Here is a 19184-nt window from a genome sequence, read left to right on the forward strand (position 1 = left end):
ACCTCAAAAATATTATTCACCATGACCAAGTAAGTTTCATCCCAGAGATGCAAGGATGGTTCAACATATGAAAATCTGTCAATGTAATACACCATATAAACAAACTGAAAGAAAAAAAACCACATGGATCTCTCACTGGATGCTGAAAAAGCCTTTGACAAAATCCAACACCCCTTCATGATAAAGATCTTAGAGAGATCAGGAATACAAGGAACATTCCTAAACATATAAAGGTGATTAACAGCACGCCAACAGCCACCATCAAATTAAACAGAGAGAAACTCAAACCAATTCCACTAAAATCAGGAACAAGACAAGGCTGCCCACTTTCCCCATATTTATTCAATATAGTACTTGAAGTTCTAACTAGAACAATAAGACAACAAACGGAGATCAAAGGGATACAAATTGGAAAGGAAGAAGTCAAACTTTCACTATTTGTAGATGATATGATAGTATACATAAGTGACCCCAAAAATTCTACCAGGGAACTCCTACAACTGATATACTCCTTCAGTAAAGTGGCAGGATACAAGATCAACTCAAAAAAAAAAAAAAAAAAAAAAATCAGTAGCCCTTCTATACACAAATGATAAAAGGGCTGAGAAAGAAATCAGAGAAACATCACCCTTTACAATAGCCACAAATAATATAAAATACCTTGGGATAACACTAACTAAACAAGTTAAGGTCCTGTTTGATAAGAAATTTAAATCTCTAAAGAGAAATAGATAGGTAGATATTGAGAGATGATAGAGAGATGCTAGATAGATCCATACATAGATAGATAGATAGATAGATAGATAGATAGATAGATAGATAGATAGATAGATAGATAGACAGATAACATTCTCCACCTTATTGCACAGGCCATTATGAGGCATTCTGCCTAGTTTCCATCTCACTAAGTGAGGAGGAGGAAGAGGAGGAGGAGGAGGAGGAGGAGGAGGAAGAGGAGGAAAGCAGCCAAACAGAATCTGAGCCAGATGTAGTGGCCCACTCCTGAATTCCAACATTCAGGAAGCTGAGGCAGGAGGACAGCTGTGGATCTGAGACCGGACTCAAAATACCAGAGTGACAGAGATAGGGAGAAGAAGAGAGAGGGGAGAAAATATGAATCTGAAGATAAGGGTTGGTGGCAATGTATACTTAGAAATTATCAATGCAATTGAATGTTTCCCCTGTTTAAAAAAAGCACAAAACTCTGTGGCTTTTGACGTTAACTATCTATCAAACACTAGCAGAGATTTCTTAAAGTATTCATTAGAATTCAAAAGTGGGGGCTGGAGAAATGGCTCAGTGGTTAAGAGCTCTGGTTGCTATTCCAGAGGGCCTGGGTTCAATTCCCAGCACCAACATGGCAGCTCACAACTGTCTGTAACTCCAGTTCCAGAGGATCTGGCACCCTCACACAGACATACATGCAGGTGAAACACCAATGCACATAAAATAAACATACTAAATTTAAAAAAATTCAAAAGTGGAAGGACGGAGATGTAACTCAGCTGGTGGAGTGCTTATCCAGCAGGCATGAAGTCCTGGGTTCAATCCTGAGCACTGCACAACCTGGTCATGCTGGCTCACACCTATAATCCCAGTACTGGAGAGGTGGAGGCCAGAGGATCAGAACTTCAAGGTTATCCTTAGCTACATAGCAAGTTCAAGTCCAGCCTGAGCTGTGTGAGACCCTGTGCCAAAACAAACAAACAAGAAACCCAACCCAAACAAACAAAATGAAGACATTAGAAAGTGGTTAGGTGCCTGGTGGTGGTGGCGGCAGCGCACGCCTTTAATCCCAGCACTCGGGAGGCAGAGCCAGGCAGATCTCTACAGAGAGAGATCCAGGACAGGCACCAAAGCTACACAGAGAAACCCTATCTCGAAAAACCAAAAACCAAACAAACAAAAAAGTGTTTAGGCACAGTGATACACCCTGTAATCCCAGCACTGGGGAGGTTGAGGCATGAGAAGGATCAGTACAAGTTCCAGGCCAGCCAGAGCTAGACCAAAGTAAGACACTGCCTCAAAAGCATAGGTAAATACATAAATAATAAACCATGAAGAAGTTGTGCTAATTAGGGCTAAGAGGGAAATCCAGATGAATTAATGATAGAGAACAATTAGCTATTGCTAAACACATGATTATTACATCTACTTGTTTTGGTTTTGTAAGTATACTAATTATAATTACTACGTACATTTGGTAGTTTTGATAAAGAACATGGAGTATAATTAACCCTCGACCAGAACTATGCTGTGGTCTTTGACTCATGCCTTTGGATACGCTGGCCTGTCACCAGCCTGGCGGTTAGGTAGCAGTTCAGGACCCCTCTCCACAGAGTGACAGTTTGCACTCCGGGTCACAGGCCCCCGAAGGAAAAAGCCATGCTGGTAATGTAGGACTCTTGTGACAATGAAAAGATGCTGGGGGAGCCTAGAGAGGGGAGGGAGAGGCGTGAAGATATTCCCCCTCCTATGGAGGGGCAACACCGTGACACGCGTGACCACTCCCCAGATGACTCCAATGAGGGACTTTGAGAGGAAGTTCCAGGATCCTTTCAACAGGTTTATGGGGGGTGGGGGAGAAACGGGTGGGTGTTGTGGAGGGGGGAACCTGTGCTAACTAACGACTGACAGTGGCATGCCTCCTTCACCTAACCAGAGGACTATCTGAGACTATGATAATTGAAGACGTGTTGTTCCTCTCCTGTGAGAGAGCGGTATGTGGTAGTTGGAGAAGGTGAAGTGTGGAATGGAGAGGTTTGGGGAAGAAGGAAGCATGTAAGTACGAAAGAATACAAGGAATATGGCGAAAGAATACAAGGAATATGGCGAAAGAATACAAGGAATATTGCGTAGGCCTGCCAGGGAGACTAGCTTCTCCTCTGCCTGTCACTCCTGAGAGCAAGCTGAGATGGGGCTCTGTCTGAAGAGAAGCGTCCCCAGGGCATCAGCTTCTTCTAATTTGCACAGGCAGTGCTGTGAGCTTGCCCAATTCCTGCTTAACCGGTGTGAGTTTGGAAGTTTGCTTTTTCTTGTGTCCTCACGTGTAGGGAGATCTCAGGGGCTGCCTGAGACGTAGCTGATTCCCTAACCACTTTTTGGTGTGAACATTTGTTAGGAGATGGCAATCAAGTTTAGATCTGGTTGGGGATGCTTTGAAATTTCCAATACTTCTTAGAAAACTTTCAGACATATCAAGAAATCCCCATTACTATTAGTAGTGACAATATTCCATATCAAACAGATCAGGTTGAAAAGCACAAATGCCATAATGCTCTCATCTGATTTAAACTTCAAAGATTTCCCAGTCTGGTATCAACACACACACACACACACACACACACACACACACACACACCTTTTTTTCCCCCACATCTTAACAGATGGATGACCTCCAAAATCCATAGAGAGAAGGAGGGAGCTGGCTCCTTGCAGGGAGGCTTTGGTGAGTTTGTAGAGAGGAACAGCGTACCAGGGGCACAGTGTTAGCAGACGCCTGGATGCAGAGGAGAGGCAGCCTAAACCTACAGTTCTTGAGATCAGGGGAAGAATCTCCTTTGTTACTTCTGTCTGGGCAGGGGAGAGGCGGGGAAAGGAGGGGAGGGGAAGGCAAGGAAGGATGGAGGCAGAGAGTGGGAGGTGAAAGGAGAAAGAAAGGGGAGTTGAGATAGGTCATGGAGGTCATCAGGACATGAGTGACCCCTTATCCCATTTCAAGTAAGTATGTTTGCTGCTATGGGATGTAAACCTCCTTCTACCTCTGTGGTAAACTCTGTTCATTTCATACATACAAATAAGATCTTGCAAGTCTCGAAGTCCAAGAAAACAAAAGCCTCTTGAGACGACCAAAAAAAAAATCCAGGATGTGGGTGTCAGATTTCCTGGACCTGAACTCAGAGAAGAACAGATGACATCTTTTAAAAAATTTTTTTGAGATTTTATTTATTTTAATATTTGTATGTTTTGCCTGTGTGTATGCCTGCACTCCACATTGTGTAGTATCTACAGGGGCCAGAAGATGGCCTCAGAGCGTCTGGAACTGGAGTTACAGGTGGTTGTTAACTATGTGGGACTCGAACCTGGGTTCTCTGAAGAGCAGCCAGTGCTCCTAACCACTGAGCCATCTCTCTAGCTGCGCCTCCACAAACTCCCACAAACCCCCAGCTGACACCTAGTTTTGATCTTTCCTTCCCACCAGGGTCGAGTATAAAACACACACACCTTTGTCTCTGTTGGACTTTTCCTTGGAAGTTAGTCCTTGCTTTTCAGGTCCTGTCTGGGCTGCGATTTCAGAAAGCTGTTGAGCCTTTAATTACCTGCTTATACTCTCTAATTGCCTTAGATAAGACCCGATGCTAATTCCAGCCTCCAGAAGGCAATTACCTTCCTCACCTCTTTTCAAGATCACTTTACTCTTAGTATCCTGACTTTTTTTTTTTTTTTAATGTTTCTTTGAGCATTTTCTTTTTGCCTTGCTGAATCAAGAGGGAGAAAAAAAAAAAAAAGAAAAAATAATGTACTCTAAAGCGATTCTGGGATGGTGTGAAAGAAAGAATGGAACAACCCAGGGTCCAGTTTCAACTTTTTTGTTTTGTTTTGTTTTTCGAGACAGGGTTTCTCTGTAGCTTCAGAGGCTGTCCTGGAACTCACTTTGTATCCCAGGCTGGCCTCGAATTCATAGAGATCCACCTGCCTCTGCCTCCCGAGTGCTGGGTTTACAGGCCTGTGCCACCACCACCCGGCTACAGTTTCAACTCTTAACGGTCAATCTCTTGGGGTTTACGTCTTCCTGTGTCTAAAGCGGGCATTTGCATGACAACATTGTTAAAGAATATTCTAGCATAGAGGGTAGGGAGATAATTCTTGGGCACTTACCTTGAAATGTGGACCACAGTTCAATCCCTAGAACCCATGGGGCAGAGACAGGTGGGAAGAGCCAGGAGTGGTGGTGTGTGTTTGCAACCTCAGTGCTGGGTAGGCAAAGATGAGTAGATACTTGATGCTCGCTGGCTAGCCAGCATGGCCAAATTGCTGAATCCTCGGCCAGTGAGAGACCCTGTCTCAAAAAAACAGGGTAGATGACACCTGAGGAACCACACCGGCGGTTATCCAGCCACCTCCTGCAAATGCATATGGGTGTGTACATGCAACATTCCGGGCTGAATCCTGACTCTGTTAGGGTCCACCAGGTTTCTACTGAGTGTCTCCAGGCTTCTCTTTTTCCTTTCCTGGAGGCCACAACTGGGATTTAAGTGACAATTAGATAGAATACCAAAGGTAAGCCATTCCATTTGTGAATCCAAATTTTAAGCCAATAATTCTCATTTACGCTCTCATCTTTTTCTTTGAACTTGGGAAAATATGATTCACTAAGAATGAAGACGTTATAAAAGAGAATTCAAAGTGGTTTCCTTGCTGACAGTCTTCAATAACTATTTTCAAATTCCGGCAAACTCTCCCTGTTTTTTGTTTTTGTTTTAATGATGTCTATTTGGTTTGGATTTACAAAGCTACCATTTCCACAGGAGAGATTTTTAAATCCTTTCTCCACCAAGGAAACACCTGGGGAGTTCATTTGGAAAGAAGCAGAAAGAATGTGCCTATACATGGACATGGCATTGGGTTCTTTTCCTAAATGGTGTGACTGTGGGTGAGGTACTTAGTTTCTCTAAGCCTCATCTTCTCCATCTGCAAAATGGGAATCATGGTTTATCTTGCTGGGTTGTTGTTGGCACATAAATATAAGGTATAAGTCAAGGACCGTGTTAGTTTCTTTCACTGTTGTTGTGGTAAAATACTCTCACAAAGGCAATTTAAGGAAGAATGGATTTATTTGGCTCCCTATTCCAGGTTACAGGTACATCATGGCAGAGCTCACAGCATTCAGTGGTTTTTTAGCCCAGTGTTTCAAAGTCTTCCATATTCCTCCCACAAAACGGTTCCAAAGGCCTAAGAGCCACAGGATCAGGTTTACACAGCAGCAAAACATATGATACTGATTTCTGTCTTTGGTTTTTTGGTTTTTCAAGACAGGGTTTTTCTGTGTAGCTTTAGAGCCTGTCCTGGAACTTGCTCTGTAGCCCAGGCTGGCCTCGAACTCACAGAGATCTGCCTGCCTCTGCCTCCCAAGTGCTGGGATTAAAGGCGTGTGCGCCACCACGCCCAGCCTGTCTTTGTTTTTTTTCTGATGTTGTGATAAAGTAGTCTGACCAAAGCAACTTATGGGGGGAAAGGTTTATTTAGGTAGCAGTTCTGGGTTATAGTTCATCCTTGTGGGGGAAATCAAGGCCCCCGGGAACTTGAAACAGCTGGTTACATTGTATCCACCATCAAGAGCAGAAAACAATAAATGAATGAGAGCATGCTAGCACTCTGCTTACCCTCTCCATTCTATACAGTCCAGCATTCCCTGCTTGGAATGGCCCCACCCAGAGTCAAGATTCATCTTCCCACATTAATTAAGACAATTCCTCACAGATAGACTCAGAGACCCAGGTCCCAGGTGACTCTAGATTTTGTCCAGTTGACCAACTAACACAAGCACCTACAGTAGCAGCAGCTCCTCCTCCATTACAGGCCATCTTTTGTGTTTACTTTGCTGTCTAAGAACAGAGAAGGACTCACATGGTCTAGGCTCAATGCCCGGTATCACTATTTTAGTAGCTTGGAAATTTAACCCAGGGTACTTAAGCTCTCTGGGGACTATTTCCTCATCTGGAAAAATGGAGACAGTTAACAGGACTGATACAGGGCTGGGAGGAGGTGAGACATTTAGCATAGTTCTTAGCTCAAAGTGGGCACCGGCCAGTAGTTGCCAGTCATGGTAATATGCACGTCACATCCCTAATCTGAAAAGCCCAAATCTGAAATGCTCTGTGTCTCCATTTTGTTTCTGTTTTCTGTATCCTGACATTAAGCAGCTTAAGGGAGGAACAGTTACAGTCCATCATTGCAGTAAAGCCAAGGCAGAAATTAGAAGCAGCTAGTCACATCCACAGTCAGAGAGAATGGAAGCGTGCATGCTCGGTGGTGCTCAGCACCTCTCTACACTTACATGGGCCAGAACCCAAAAGCAATGCCACCCACTGTCGTTTTTTTGTTTCATTTTGTTTTGTTTTTTGTTTTTTCAGGCTAGGTCTTTCCACATCAATGAAGGCAATAAAAACAGACCCCCATAGACATGTCCGTGGGCCAACCTGATCTGGACAGTCTCTCACTGAGACCCTTTTTCCAGGAGATTTCAGATTGTGTCAAGCTGACAACTAAACTAAACATCACACTTTCTGAGTGACACCAGAGAGACTTCTATACCTGACCTCCCAGCGCAGGTCACAGTAAAAAAATTAAAGTGCATGGGAAACGTCCCATAAAATCACCTTCGGGATACATGTATAAAGTGTATACAAAACATCAATAAATTCCCTTTGTGGAGTCAGAGCCCATCCCTAAGGTATCTCATCACCCTTATGCAAATATTGCAAACCCAAATCCTTTGCTCCCAAGCGTTTCAGATGATGATGCCTGAACTAACAGCAGCGGTTAAATATGGAATCACACCTGGGACCACAAAGCAGGTGTGAGAGACAGCTACTGAGGAGCAGACAGAGGAGGAACTGGAGGAGAGACCAGCCTTGCAGCCAGAGGGTGGTGGCCAGGGACTCCAAGCAGTGTCGTGAATGTTCAGGCTATCCCCATCTTGCCCCAGTTTCCTTTCCTCTTTGCTCTGCCTTCTGAAGTGGGCGGGGCTGTGCTCAGTCATGTGATGTGCTTGCCTTGCATCCATGAGGCCGTGGGTTCAATCCCCAGTGCCACCTAAGCTGAGCTTGGGGGCCACATCTGTAATCCCAACAGTCAGGGGATGGAGAGGGGAGAATCAGAAGTTGAGCATCAACCTTGACTACATGAGTTCAAGGCCAGCCTGGGCTAGAAGCCCTGTCTCAAAACAAAGTAAAAGTGAAGTGCAAGCCATATGTTTTCTGTGTCCGTATGGCCTTTGCCCCACTGTGTGTTTGGATATGTCTGTATCTATATTATGTGTCTATGTACCTTCCCTGCACTGGCTTCTTGGCGGGTCACATGCTTCACTCTGCCCTTCCAAGCTGAAGTACACTGAATTCACCACCGCTGGTTGATGCCTAAAAGAACAAGCCTGGGCCAGGCAGTGGTGGCACATGCCTTTAATCCCAGCACTCGGGAGGCAGAGGCAGGTGGATCTCTGTGAGTTCGAGGCCAGCCTGGGCTACAGAGTGAGAGCCAGGACAGGCACCAAAACTACACAGAGAAACCCTGTCTCAAAGAAACCAAAAAATAAAAAAATAAATAAAAGTACAAGCCTGGGAACCCCATCTAGAGCCTGCATTTCTCCTTTGCTGCTAAGAGAGCTCACTGCACGTCCCATCCTGTTTCAGCTTTGTCATACTACATATGATGAATGGCCTTGGCATCTTCCACTCAAGGGGCTTCCTGCTTCTCTGTCACCAAACATTTAGACAGATGCCAAATGGCTATTTAAACCAAAACAAAGTAGCATCCACTTAGGATCCACCAGAAAAGAACTTTGCTTGTGAATTATATGTTATGATTATAGGCGTATCTATGATGACAGGTTTGAATCACTGCTACCACAGTGTTTATATATGAATATAGATAGAGACAAGAATGCATGTGTGTGTGCATCTGTGTTTATGTAGTTTGTGTATGTATGTATGTATTTGTGTACACAGGTATGTGCATGTGTATATGTGCATCCATGGATATGTGTTTGTATATGCGTTTTTGTGTGTGTGTATATGTATGTGTATGCATGTGTTCATATATATGTGTGAATGTGTGTGAATATGTATATTTGTGTGTATGTGTGCATGTATGTATATCTATGTATGTATGTATGTTCTGGCTATACCCCAGTTTCCTTTCCTCTTTGCTTTGCCTTGTGAAGTGGGCGGCTGTGGCTCAGTCACTCATGTGCTTGCCTAGCATTCATGAAGCATTCATACATGTGTATGTATGTATATGTATTGTGTTAATGAATGTGTATATGTTTGTATTTATATATGTGTGTGTATGTATGTTTGTATGTATGCATATATGTGGATTTGTGTATGTGTGTATTGTGTGTACTATGAATTTTGAGAATTTATGTTTGTATATGTGTATTTATGTGTATGCACATGTATTACACATGTGGATGTGAATGTGTATTTGTATATGGATGTGTATATTATGTATTTGTGCATGTATACCTATGTATTTGTGTGTGTATGTGTGTGTCTGTCTGTGTGTGTGTCAGTAAGTATGTGCATATATGTGTGTCTGTGTGTATGTGTCTGTGTGTGTGTCTAGCTTGTCTGTGTGTATCTGTATGTGTCTGTGTGTATATCTTGTCTATATGTGTATACCACCTATGTGTCTCTGTGTGTTTGTCTGTGTATATGTGTCTGTATGTGTGTGTGTGTCTGTGTATATGTGTCTCTGTGTGTGTGTGTGTGTGTGTGTGTGTGTGTGTGCAGCATTTGGTAATATGAGGCTTCACTGAAAATCTGGAAGTCAGTGTGCCTAGATATGACTCTTTTGAAGGAGTCGGCACCCTGTCTGGGTTGTATGGCCCATGCATGTTTTGCAACATGTCTGCTTTATTTCACCTACTTGGATGGCCCAGTGGCATAGACTTGGAGTCTTGAGTTAAAATTTCAAAACCCTGGCTAAGTTGCCTCATCTCCCTCTGCAGCTGATGGTTTTGCCTCAAGACAACCAGACAAAGCTGTGCTTGAGGCATGTTCAGGAGGTGCTGATAGTTTCTCCCTAATACGTCCTGTTTCCCCGACACAGGGCAGGAAGAGGATGCCCTCTCATGGTGCTGATCAAAGCAGGGGCCTGCCCAGAGCTGAGACAGGGCAGGGGTCTTCCTTCCAGAAGAGCAGGGAGGGCAGCCGAACCATCACCCCTCACGGATCCTGCCCCAGAAGGAGCACCTCCTCAGTGAGGACTCCTCCCTCCGTGAGTTTTCATCTCCACGGATGGTCACCGCTGATGATCATCCTGGTTTACGTGACGCACACAAAACCTTCTGCTTTCATAACTTTCAAATAATAATAATAATCCACATTTAGACACAGAATTACCTATCACCCTGAACTAGGAGTCATAGTACAATATGCAAGGAATATCATTCCCAAACATTGAAGGGGGTGGTGATGTCTACAAAGTGAAGATCGGCCATCTCCCCGCTGTCCCTCTGACACGGAATCTCATTACTGGCCTCGAACCAATGAACTCTGATGATTTTCCTGCTTCAGCTTCTGGAGCAGTCAGGACTGCAGGTGCAGGCCTGTGCTTGGCTCCGCCACTCTCTATACTCCCCACCCACCCCCCCCCACACACAAACATTACAGAGTGCTGGGAAGATTAAGTGAACAAATGAATGTCGATTGGCCGTTAGTTTTCTGGAAGAGCTTCTGGAAGAATACACCTTACATACTATGCTTAGCGCTGTATTTCCTCATTCTCCATACTCACTAAGCGCTGTCAATCTCCTCATGGGTCCATGGGCTTCTCTGATGGTGGTGTTCGGATGGCTGATCATTTCCAAGTGGCTGCACATACATGAAAAAAAATTTTTAAAAATAGCTACAGGATAAAAAATGTCTCCTGCTTGTCGCTTTTCGGGGGCACTGTTATTTCTTGGGTCTCTCCGCTTCAGCAGTCTCTGGGTCCTCTCACCCACTTTCCCAGCATCTAGCCTAGCACCAGCATTTTCTGTGTTTATTTCAGAGTCTCCCTGCTGCGGCCATTGCTGGGCAGTAAGAGGAGACACTAGGAGGAGTCTCGTCGATTCAACAAGTGTTTTGCAGGGATTGGACGAGGCACTAGAGACACCACTAGGATAGAGACACAGTTCCTGCCCTCGGGTGGTTCATAGGCTAGAGGGGAAAGCTCCCAACTGGGGAAGAAATAACTAGGTATCTGGGGTAGGTCATTGTTCATTCACTGAGGCTGGAAACTCAGCAGACATGGTAGGCGTGAGGAACCTGTGGGTCTCCCAGTGAACCATTCAGAGGAGGCCTGAACGGAAGAGCCAGACTCAGGGGGAAGAGCAGATGGAGAAGCAGATCCAGCCATGATGATGTAGGCACCAGCTGCCCAGGAAGCAGGCCAGTTCCAGTGATTCCGTGTTGAAAGCCTGGACTTCCAGCAGCTGCGGTTAGCTGCATAAGTAGGGCCATTCATGGTTGCATTGTGAGTGGGGGATGGGCTGGTGAAGTCGCAGGTTTAGCTAAGGAGCTGTTGGCATTGATGGCTGCTGGGGTGGGGTGGGGGAACAGGAGTCATTTTTCTTCAGTGGTGTGGCCACTGGTGAGTTACCCATGTTCAGTAAACACTCATTAAACTCATTAGAGAGTTATAATAATAAAAATTGAAAAGCCACAAGAGGAGGAGAAGAAAGGGTTCAGAGGAAGGAGGAAGGGGTTAGAGAGGGCAATAGGGTAACTATGATCAAAATAAATTATATGAATTATGAGATTATCGAAGGGTAAGCAAAAATATTTTTTAAAGAGAGAGGAACAATAACTTAACCTTGTGGTTTTGTGCTGACATGTGTGCGGCGGTATGTGCACTTGTGTTCCCGTGGGCAATGCTTGTATTTTATGTGTGCATTTGTACCTGTATTTATTGTGGACATTGTGATACAATGCACACAGTATCTGTAGGAGGCTATAAAGCAACAGATAACCTTGGTTGGCCTTGTAAGAGGGAAGAGAGGGGAATGGATGGAGGGATCTCATTGAGCCCTCTCTCATCTTTTGAGTGTTAAATTATGCAGAAATGTAGCCTATGCAAACAATAAATAAGTTCTATTTTTAAAGAAACCTCAGAGGCCCAGTTGGAGACGCCTGTTAAGAAAGAAGCTCCATGGAGGAGGGAGGGTTAGTTCAAGCAGATTTGACCTAAGGTACTCAGGGGTCAGATGAACCACGTGAAATCAGGACTTCTGTCACCTTCCTAAAATTGTCCTTGTTGCTAAGTTTATGTTTGAGAAGGTAGACACTTCAGGGGTCTCGGGGGGAGGTAGTCAAGATCAGTAGGAAGGGAAAGGATTGAGGAGTCCTGGGGTTGGGATGAGGGACATTTCTAGTTATTTCAACCACAGTCAGATGTTGCAAACCAAGATCCAGCACTCTAAGGTTTTGATTCTTCTATTTATCTTCCCTGTTTTTCTCTTAAATCTATGGCTCATGCCTGTAATCCCCTGAGAAGCTGAGGCAGGAGGATTGCTATGAGTTTAGGACTAGCCTGCACTATATTACTAAGTTCCATGCTAGCCTGGGCTACCGTGTATATGACTCTGTCTCTAAGACACACACACACACACACACACACACACACACGCACACACACACACACACACACAGCAAAAAGCAGACATTAAAGTTTTAAACTGGGTCTGGGGAGATGGTGCCATTTGTAAAATGCTTGCCTTGCAGATGCAAGGACCTGAGTTTGATTCTCAACACCTATGTAAGGTATGTTTGTTGGGGAAGCTGATCATGGTGGTGGACTCTTGTAATCCCAGAGCTGGGAGGGTGAACACAAGCAGGCTGCTGGGGCTTCCCGGCCTCTCTCACTAGGCAAGTTCTAGGCCACTGAGATACCTTGTCTCAAAAAACCAAGATGTGTGGCACCTGCAAAATGACCCTGGAGGTTGTCCTCTGGCTTCCACATGTGCATCCACACACCTGCATGCACACACGTGTGCACACAAAGCATGCACACCCGGTGTGTGCCTATATACGCACACCCCAAAACCAAAGCAGACAAAATAACCGATCTCAAACTGGAGGATGTCTGTATGTTTTCTGGGACAAGAAGGAGAATAGACATAAGAAAGCAGCTTCCCAGAACTGCTCTCCGCAGGAAAGAGAAGTCTGGACAGTGGTGACAGCTACTGGAGGAACAAGGCAGGGGAGCTCCGGGGACCTGCCACCATAAAGAAAGAGAGTGGCGAAGAGCCTGCCCAGGCCTGTGGCTGCCCCGGGCTCAGGAGCAAAGGGTTCCTCAAATTCAGTGACAGATAAGCAGGGCTCGATAATAGGATTAAACTGCAAGTGTTCCTGTGACTGGGGCGAGCCCATTCTTGTTATGGAGAGAGCCGGCCTCGGCCTCATCCAGCAGGCAGAACTTTGTCTTTACTGTTCCCGACAGGGCACAAAGGAACACTGGAGTTTGTTCCCTTGCCTTGGGTGGATCTGCAAACAGCTGGAAACAATGGCTCTATCATTGGTTGGCTGGTTTTCTCTCTGTGGGGTTAAAGATTGAACCCAAGGCCTCCCATGTGCTAGGCAAGTGTTCTACCATTGAGCTGTGCCCCCAACTCTCTTGTCTCTGATTTTGAGACAAGATTTAGTTAAGTTGCCCAGGCTGACCTAAAACTCTTTATGTAGCCAGGTAGGCTTTGAACTAAGGATCGTGAATCATGAGCAGACTGGCCTCTATAGGAATCTTAAGACAATACTGAAAATGTCAGACGGGAGAAGGTTATATGCTCTCATCCCCCTGCTCCCACTCTTAACATTGGCCTTTTGACCCTTTGAACTTAGCTACTTGCTACTTTTCTGGGGGGAAAAAAAACCACCATCCAATATGTTTTGCACCTCTGTAGGTAGCCCCTGGGGGACCCATGAAGTGCAGGACCCCAGCTTTGCAGGCAGGGAGACCAAGACTCAAAGAGATAAATACTGATGTGCAAGAGCAAGCAGTCAAGGAGAAGATAGAGTACTCAGTAATGTTCTAGGAACCCACTGATGGAGGAACACCAGAAGGTGAAAGCATTCAAGATAGGCAGGCTTGCTGGGTGGTGGTGGCGCACACCTTTAATCCCAGCACTCGGGAGGCAGAGCCAGAAGGATTTCTGTGAGTTCGAGGCCAGCCTGTTCTACAGAGTGAGATCCAGGACAGGCACCAAAACTACATACAGAAACCATGTCTTAAAAAAACAAAAAACAAACTAACAAACAAAAGATAGGCAGGCTCATGCACACTTGTAATCCCAGCATTTGAGAGGCAGAAACAGGAGGATTGCTATAAATTCAAGGCCAGCTTGGTCTATACAGAGAAATGTTAGTCCCAAAACACAATGACAGGGCTGAGGAGATGGCTCAGTCAGTAGAATGTTCTCTGTGCAAGCATGGGGACCTGAGTTTGATACCCAGCCAGTGCCCACATACAAGTTGACAATGGTGGCCGGCCTGTGTCTGCAATCCCAGTGTGGTGGTTTGAAAAAAAAAATGGCCCCCAAAGGTAGTGACACTATTAGGAGGTGTGGCTTTGTTAGAGTGGGTATGGCCTTATTGGAGGAAGTGTGTCACTGTGGAGGTGGGCTTTGAGGTCTCAAATATGCTCAAGCCACATCCAGTGTCTCAGTTCACTTCCTGTTGCCTGCAAATCAAGATATAGGACACTGAGCTACTTCTCCAGCACCATGTCTGCCTGCATGCCACCATGTCACACCATGATGATAATAGACTAAACCTCTGAAACTGTAAATCTCCCATTTAAATGTTTTTCTCTTTATAATAGTTGTCATGGTTGTGACAATAGGAACCCTAACTAAGACATCCATCATACCCATAACCCCAGCTCTAGGGAGACAGACGTGGGCAGTGCTTCCTGGCCAGCCAATCTAGCTGAATCAGCAAGCTCCAGGCCAATAAGAGACCATGCCTCAGACATCAAGGTGGAGAACAATTGAGGAAACTAGCCGATGTCAACTTTTGGCCTCCACATGTACATGTGTGTGAACACGTATATAATCCATTTGCATCTCCAGCTGTAGTCATGCACGCCTATAATCCTAGCACTCAGGAGGCAGAGGCAGAAGGATCAAGAGTTCAAAGTGGCCAACCTGGGTTATACATGAGACCTTGTCTCAAAAAAAAAAAAAAAAAAGACATTCAAGCTTCTAGGAGAAGGTGGACCTTGAAGGATGAGTTAGCTGTAAGGAATTCAGGCAGGTCAGAGGTGTGGAGCAAGACCATGCTACATGATTCATCCTTGAGGGACAGTAAAGGGGCAAGTTAGCTGGAGGGGGACAGCAAGTAACACCAATCACTGGCTTCTGAGTCAATGAAAATAAAGAGTGAGGTTTCCCAACATTCAGAGGAAGCCTGCACATATCTTTCAGGGTGTAAGATGGATTAGTGATTCCACAGTGACCTGCCAAGATTGGGGGGTGGGCGGGGCTGCCACCACGGGACTCATCTTTCATCATTTAGCAGTTGGAGCCAAGGGAAAGGCACACTATTTACCTTTTGTTTGTTTATTTGTTTGTTTGTTTTGAGTCAGGTAGTCTAGTATAGCTCAGGCTGGCCTTGAACTTCCTCTAAATTCAGACAGCCAGGATTATAGATGTATCCTATCATGTTTGGCTTCAGGGCAAACTTTTTAAATTTAATTTATTATTTGAGAATGGGTCTCACTATGTCGACCAGTCTGGCTTCAAATCCACAGAAACAAGCCCGGCGGTGGTGGCGCACACCTTTAATCCCAGCACTCGGGAGTTCGAGGCCAGCCTGGTCTCCAAAGCGAGTTCCAGGAAAGGCGCAAAGCTACACAGAGAAACCCTGTCTCAAAAAACAAAACAGACAAACAAACAAATCCACAGAAACATACCTGCTTCTGCCTCCCGAGTGCCTGCCTTCGAAGGCCGACTTTATAAAGCACTTCACTCTGTATGGCCTCAAGCTGAGATTGTCTTATCTTCTTATTCTCTGTTCCTCCCGCTTTCATTTCCTGCACACCACCAGATGTCAAGGAGAGATCTGTTGTCACTGTGAGTGTGGGTTGGGATGTCAACCTGGGCCATTTGCCTTGTTCCCAAGTGTGCATGCAGATGAGGAGAATGAAAAGCAGGGGGCCGTGCTGGTGTTCCCTGGCCTAAGCTGCAGAAGCCTCTGGAGCCAGCTGTGACACTGAACTGTGTGGCTGTGGGTTGTAGCTATCATGCCTGTTCCTCCTTTCATTTGCTGGTAAAATGGAGATTGGGAATACCCCTCTTCCTCCTTCCCTTTCTATCTCACGATTTTCTTGAGGATCGAATAAAATGTGGTAGGGACTGGGGAGATAGCTTAGTCTATAAAGTGTTTGTCTTACAATCATGAGGACCTGAATTTGACCCCCAGCACCCAGGTAAAAAGCAAGGTATAGTAAGTAGTGTGTACTTAAAATCTCAGCACTTAGGAGGTCAAGACAGGTGGATCCCTGGGGCTCACTGGCTAGCCAGCCTAGCTTAACTGATGAGCCCCAGCCTACTGAGAGACCCTGTCTCAAAAAACCAAGGTGGGTGGCTCTTGAAGAATGAACTCAGTGCCTGTGTGTGTGTGTGTGTGTGTGTGTGTGTGTGTGTGTGTGTGTGTGAAAGCTATTTTGAGGGTGCAAACTTACTAGTTATATAGTGAAATCTGCATGGGAGTGATGTAGGAAATTTTAGAAATCTTCATCTACCTCGTGACTGCATTACGTCGCATCATATCATTACAAGAAGTTTAATTGTATGGCTCCTTTGCCGCTTTAACAGCCTTCCCTCTGATGGTTCTTTCTCTTCCCTAGATGTCCCTGAGTTCCCATCCAAAAGTTCCAGTTCGTCTCGCCTGGCCTCTTCATCTGCCAGCGGGACCCTCAGATCCTGAAGCAGCAGCTATGATTCTCGTGGAGCACTTTCCGAAACACCCCAGGCTTCAGTCATCCCCCTCTGAGGCGCCAGAGTTGAAGCTGACTTAAGGATGGAAAAGGACTTTTCTAGGAATGACAAGGTATTCTTCACAGATGAGAGGAGGATTCTAACTTGTCCCTCCATTAAACTCCTTTGGTTTAAGTGTCTTGTTGTGAATGGTCCTGTGGGTCTACTGTATCTCAAGAAGAAAGAATGAGTGGCAAAATAGTAGCAAGTGCCAATAGATAGGTTGGGTTTGATGAGGGGATGTCAGATGGCCTCATGGGTAATACTGGGCAAGTCAGGGTCCCAGAAGGAAATGACACCCCCAAGCCTCCTTGAGTCGTTGGTAAAGGAGATGCTTAGAATGTTGGGGTGTAGCACAGACCGAGAGGTTTCGACAACAGAAATGTGTTTGCTCACAGTCTGAACACCGGAAGTCTGAGATGATATGTCAGCAGGTAACGCCAAGGTCTCCTCTCTCCACTGGCCATCCTCTCCCTGTCTTTACGTGACCCTCTTCTTCTAGGTCCTGTTGGACCATTCCAATGGCTCACTTAACCCCATTCATCTCTGTCTCCAAACGCAGGCTCATTCTAGACACTGGGAGTTGGGAGTTCAGCATGTGGATCTGTAGGGGGCGTGGTTCAACCAGTAACCCATGCTGTGGTCAGGATTAGGAGATAGGATGCTATTGAGGGGCAGCAGTGAAAGAGACCAAGGGAGAAGGGAGAGTGGAAGTCTTGGAATCCAGCTTCTGCTGTGGCCTTGGAAGAGAGGCTGGCAGACACGGAGTGTTCGAGGTGGCAGAGGAATGCAGGGAGGGAGGCGGCCGATAGCCAACTCTTCTCTCTTAACACCCTTCCACACTCCCGGCAAACCCCATCTGGAAGTGGAGGCAAAGATCCTTGTGGTTCAGCCCTTAGCTGCCAGCCTCCTGAGGCAAGAGAAGAGAGCTGGCAAGGCTGAGCAGTAAGTCTGGGTAGGTCAATGGAAAATAGCCAGTATCATGGAGGAACAGAATACAGGTCTGGGACCCGTGAGATCTCAGCAGGTTGAAAGCATTTCTTGTCCAAGCCTCATGACCTAAGTTCAGTCCTTGGAACCCACGGTAGAAGGGAGAAAACTGACTCCTAAAAAGTGTCCTCTGGCCTCCACACACATCAGCCCCACCCCCCCCCCCACCACCCCACCAATAGAATACATGTCTGGAGAAGTTACAATTGGCATTTAAGCAATTGAAAAGAGCTTGGGAGTAACTGGAAAATGAAACAAAGTTGCCTGGTCACAAAGACTTGAGTGTACTGTAACAGGTCCCCAGACCTTATCACAGCTGATACCATGTTAAAGGCATCAATCCAACCTTAGAACCCAGTGCATAGGCCCCAATGCCTGCCACCATGGAAACAGAGACCTAACCCATCAAAGACCTAGTCCATAGTTCCAGGAAAGTCCTCAAATGTGCTGACCTTGATTTTTGGCTTCTGTAGTTCTGCTTCTCGCCAACTGAAGTGTGACAACCAGGATGTGGTTTTTTTCATGAAAGACAAAGAAAGGGCTGTTAAAGCTCAGGGCTGCATGATTTGGGCAAGTTCCCTATGCAGCCACCAGCCAGCAATAATGACTTTCTTTTTTAGTGTCCACCGTGTGATCATCTCTGGTGAACTTACCTCGCAACACTACCTTCTACACTAAAACCCATGTCCCCATCTCAGTGTTCCGGAAATTGCTGTTCTGTGATGCAAAGTTACCTAAGTAAAACAGAAAATGGAAAAGCAGGGTTTGCTGTTGTAGTTTGAGTATGAAGTAGCCCCCCAAGAGGCTCATGCGTTGAAGGTGTGGTCTTCAGGTGGCAAATCCAATCACTGGGAAGTGATTGCGTCGTTAGGGTCTGACATCATCCGTGAGTTAATTCATTGAGGAGTTTATACCAAATGTGCTGTTAGGAGGTGGGGACCGGTTGGAGGGAGTAGGTCCCAGAGGCCATACCTTAAAGGGTCTGTCTTGTCTTTGGCCCCTTCCTGTCTTACTCTCTGTCCTGTTTGCTACAAAAGGAGAGGCTTTGTTTGGCTTTCCCCATGCTATTCTGCCTTGTCATTCATGGGCCCAGAATCAATGCAGCCAAGTGGCCAGGGACTGAAACTCTGATGCCAGCAGTCAAAATAAGCCCTTCCTCTGCAAGCTGTTTATTTTAACTATGTTGTGCAGAATTGAAAAGAACGGCAAACACAGCCATCAATTGTGATGCCAGACAATTCTTTACACACACACACACACACACACACACACACACACACACACACACACGATTTAGAACAATGGCCCAGACTGATGGTACAGAATGAAGTGGTGTGTGTCCCAATGATGGGGAGGGTCAAACCAATCTAATTACCTCGCAGGGTGGTGGTGGCTCATGCCTTTAATGGTAGCTCACACCTTTAATCCCAGCACTCAGGAGGCAGAGCCAGGCGGATCT

At 45.7% G+C, this 19184-nt stretch overlaps 1 protein-coding gene across 10 annotated transcripts in view; it reads left to right on the forward strand.

The window, feature by feature from the left end:
• Positions 1-18483, forward strand: part of Fbxo16 (F-box protein 16) — a 52042-nt gene extending 33559 nt beyond the window's left edge. For 6 of the 10 annotated variants that reach the window (XM_036198688.1, XM_036198689.1, XM_036198690.1 and 3 more), the window contains 3 exons: positions 9832-9999; positions 15804-15829; positions 16606-16673. In XM_036198688.1, coding sequence (XP_036054581.1) covers positions 9832-9999; positions 15804-15829; positions 16606-16615 — 204 coding nt within the window. In that variant the 3' untranslated portion in view covers positions 16616-16673. Of the gene's footprint in view, positions 1-9831; positions 10000-15803; positions 15830-16605 lie in introns of all 10 variants that reach the window. The other 4 variants (XM_036198692.1, XM_036198697.1, XM_036198691.1 and 1 more) reach the window with 4 other exon arrangements.
• The last annotated feature ends 701 nt before the right edge of the window (positions 18484-19184 follow it).

This window comes from Onychomys torridus, chromosome 9 (genome assembly GCF_903995425.1).
Source record: "Onychomys torridus chromosome 9, mOncTor1.1, whole genome shotgun sequence".
NCBI lineage: Eukaryota > Metazoa > Chordata > Mammalia > Rodentia > Cricetidae > Onychomys > Onychomys torridus.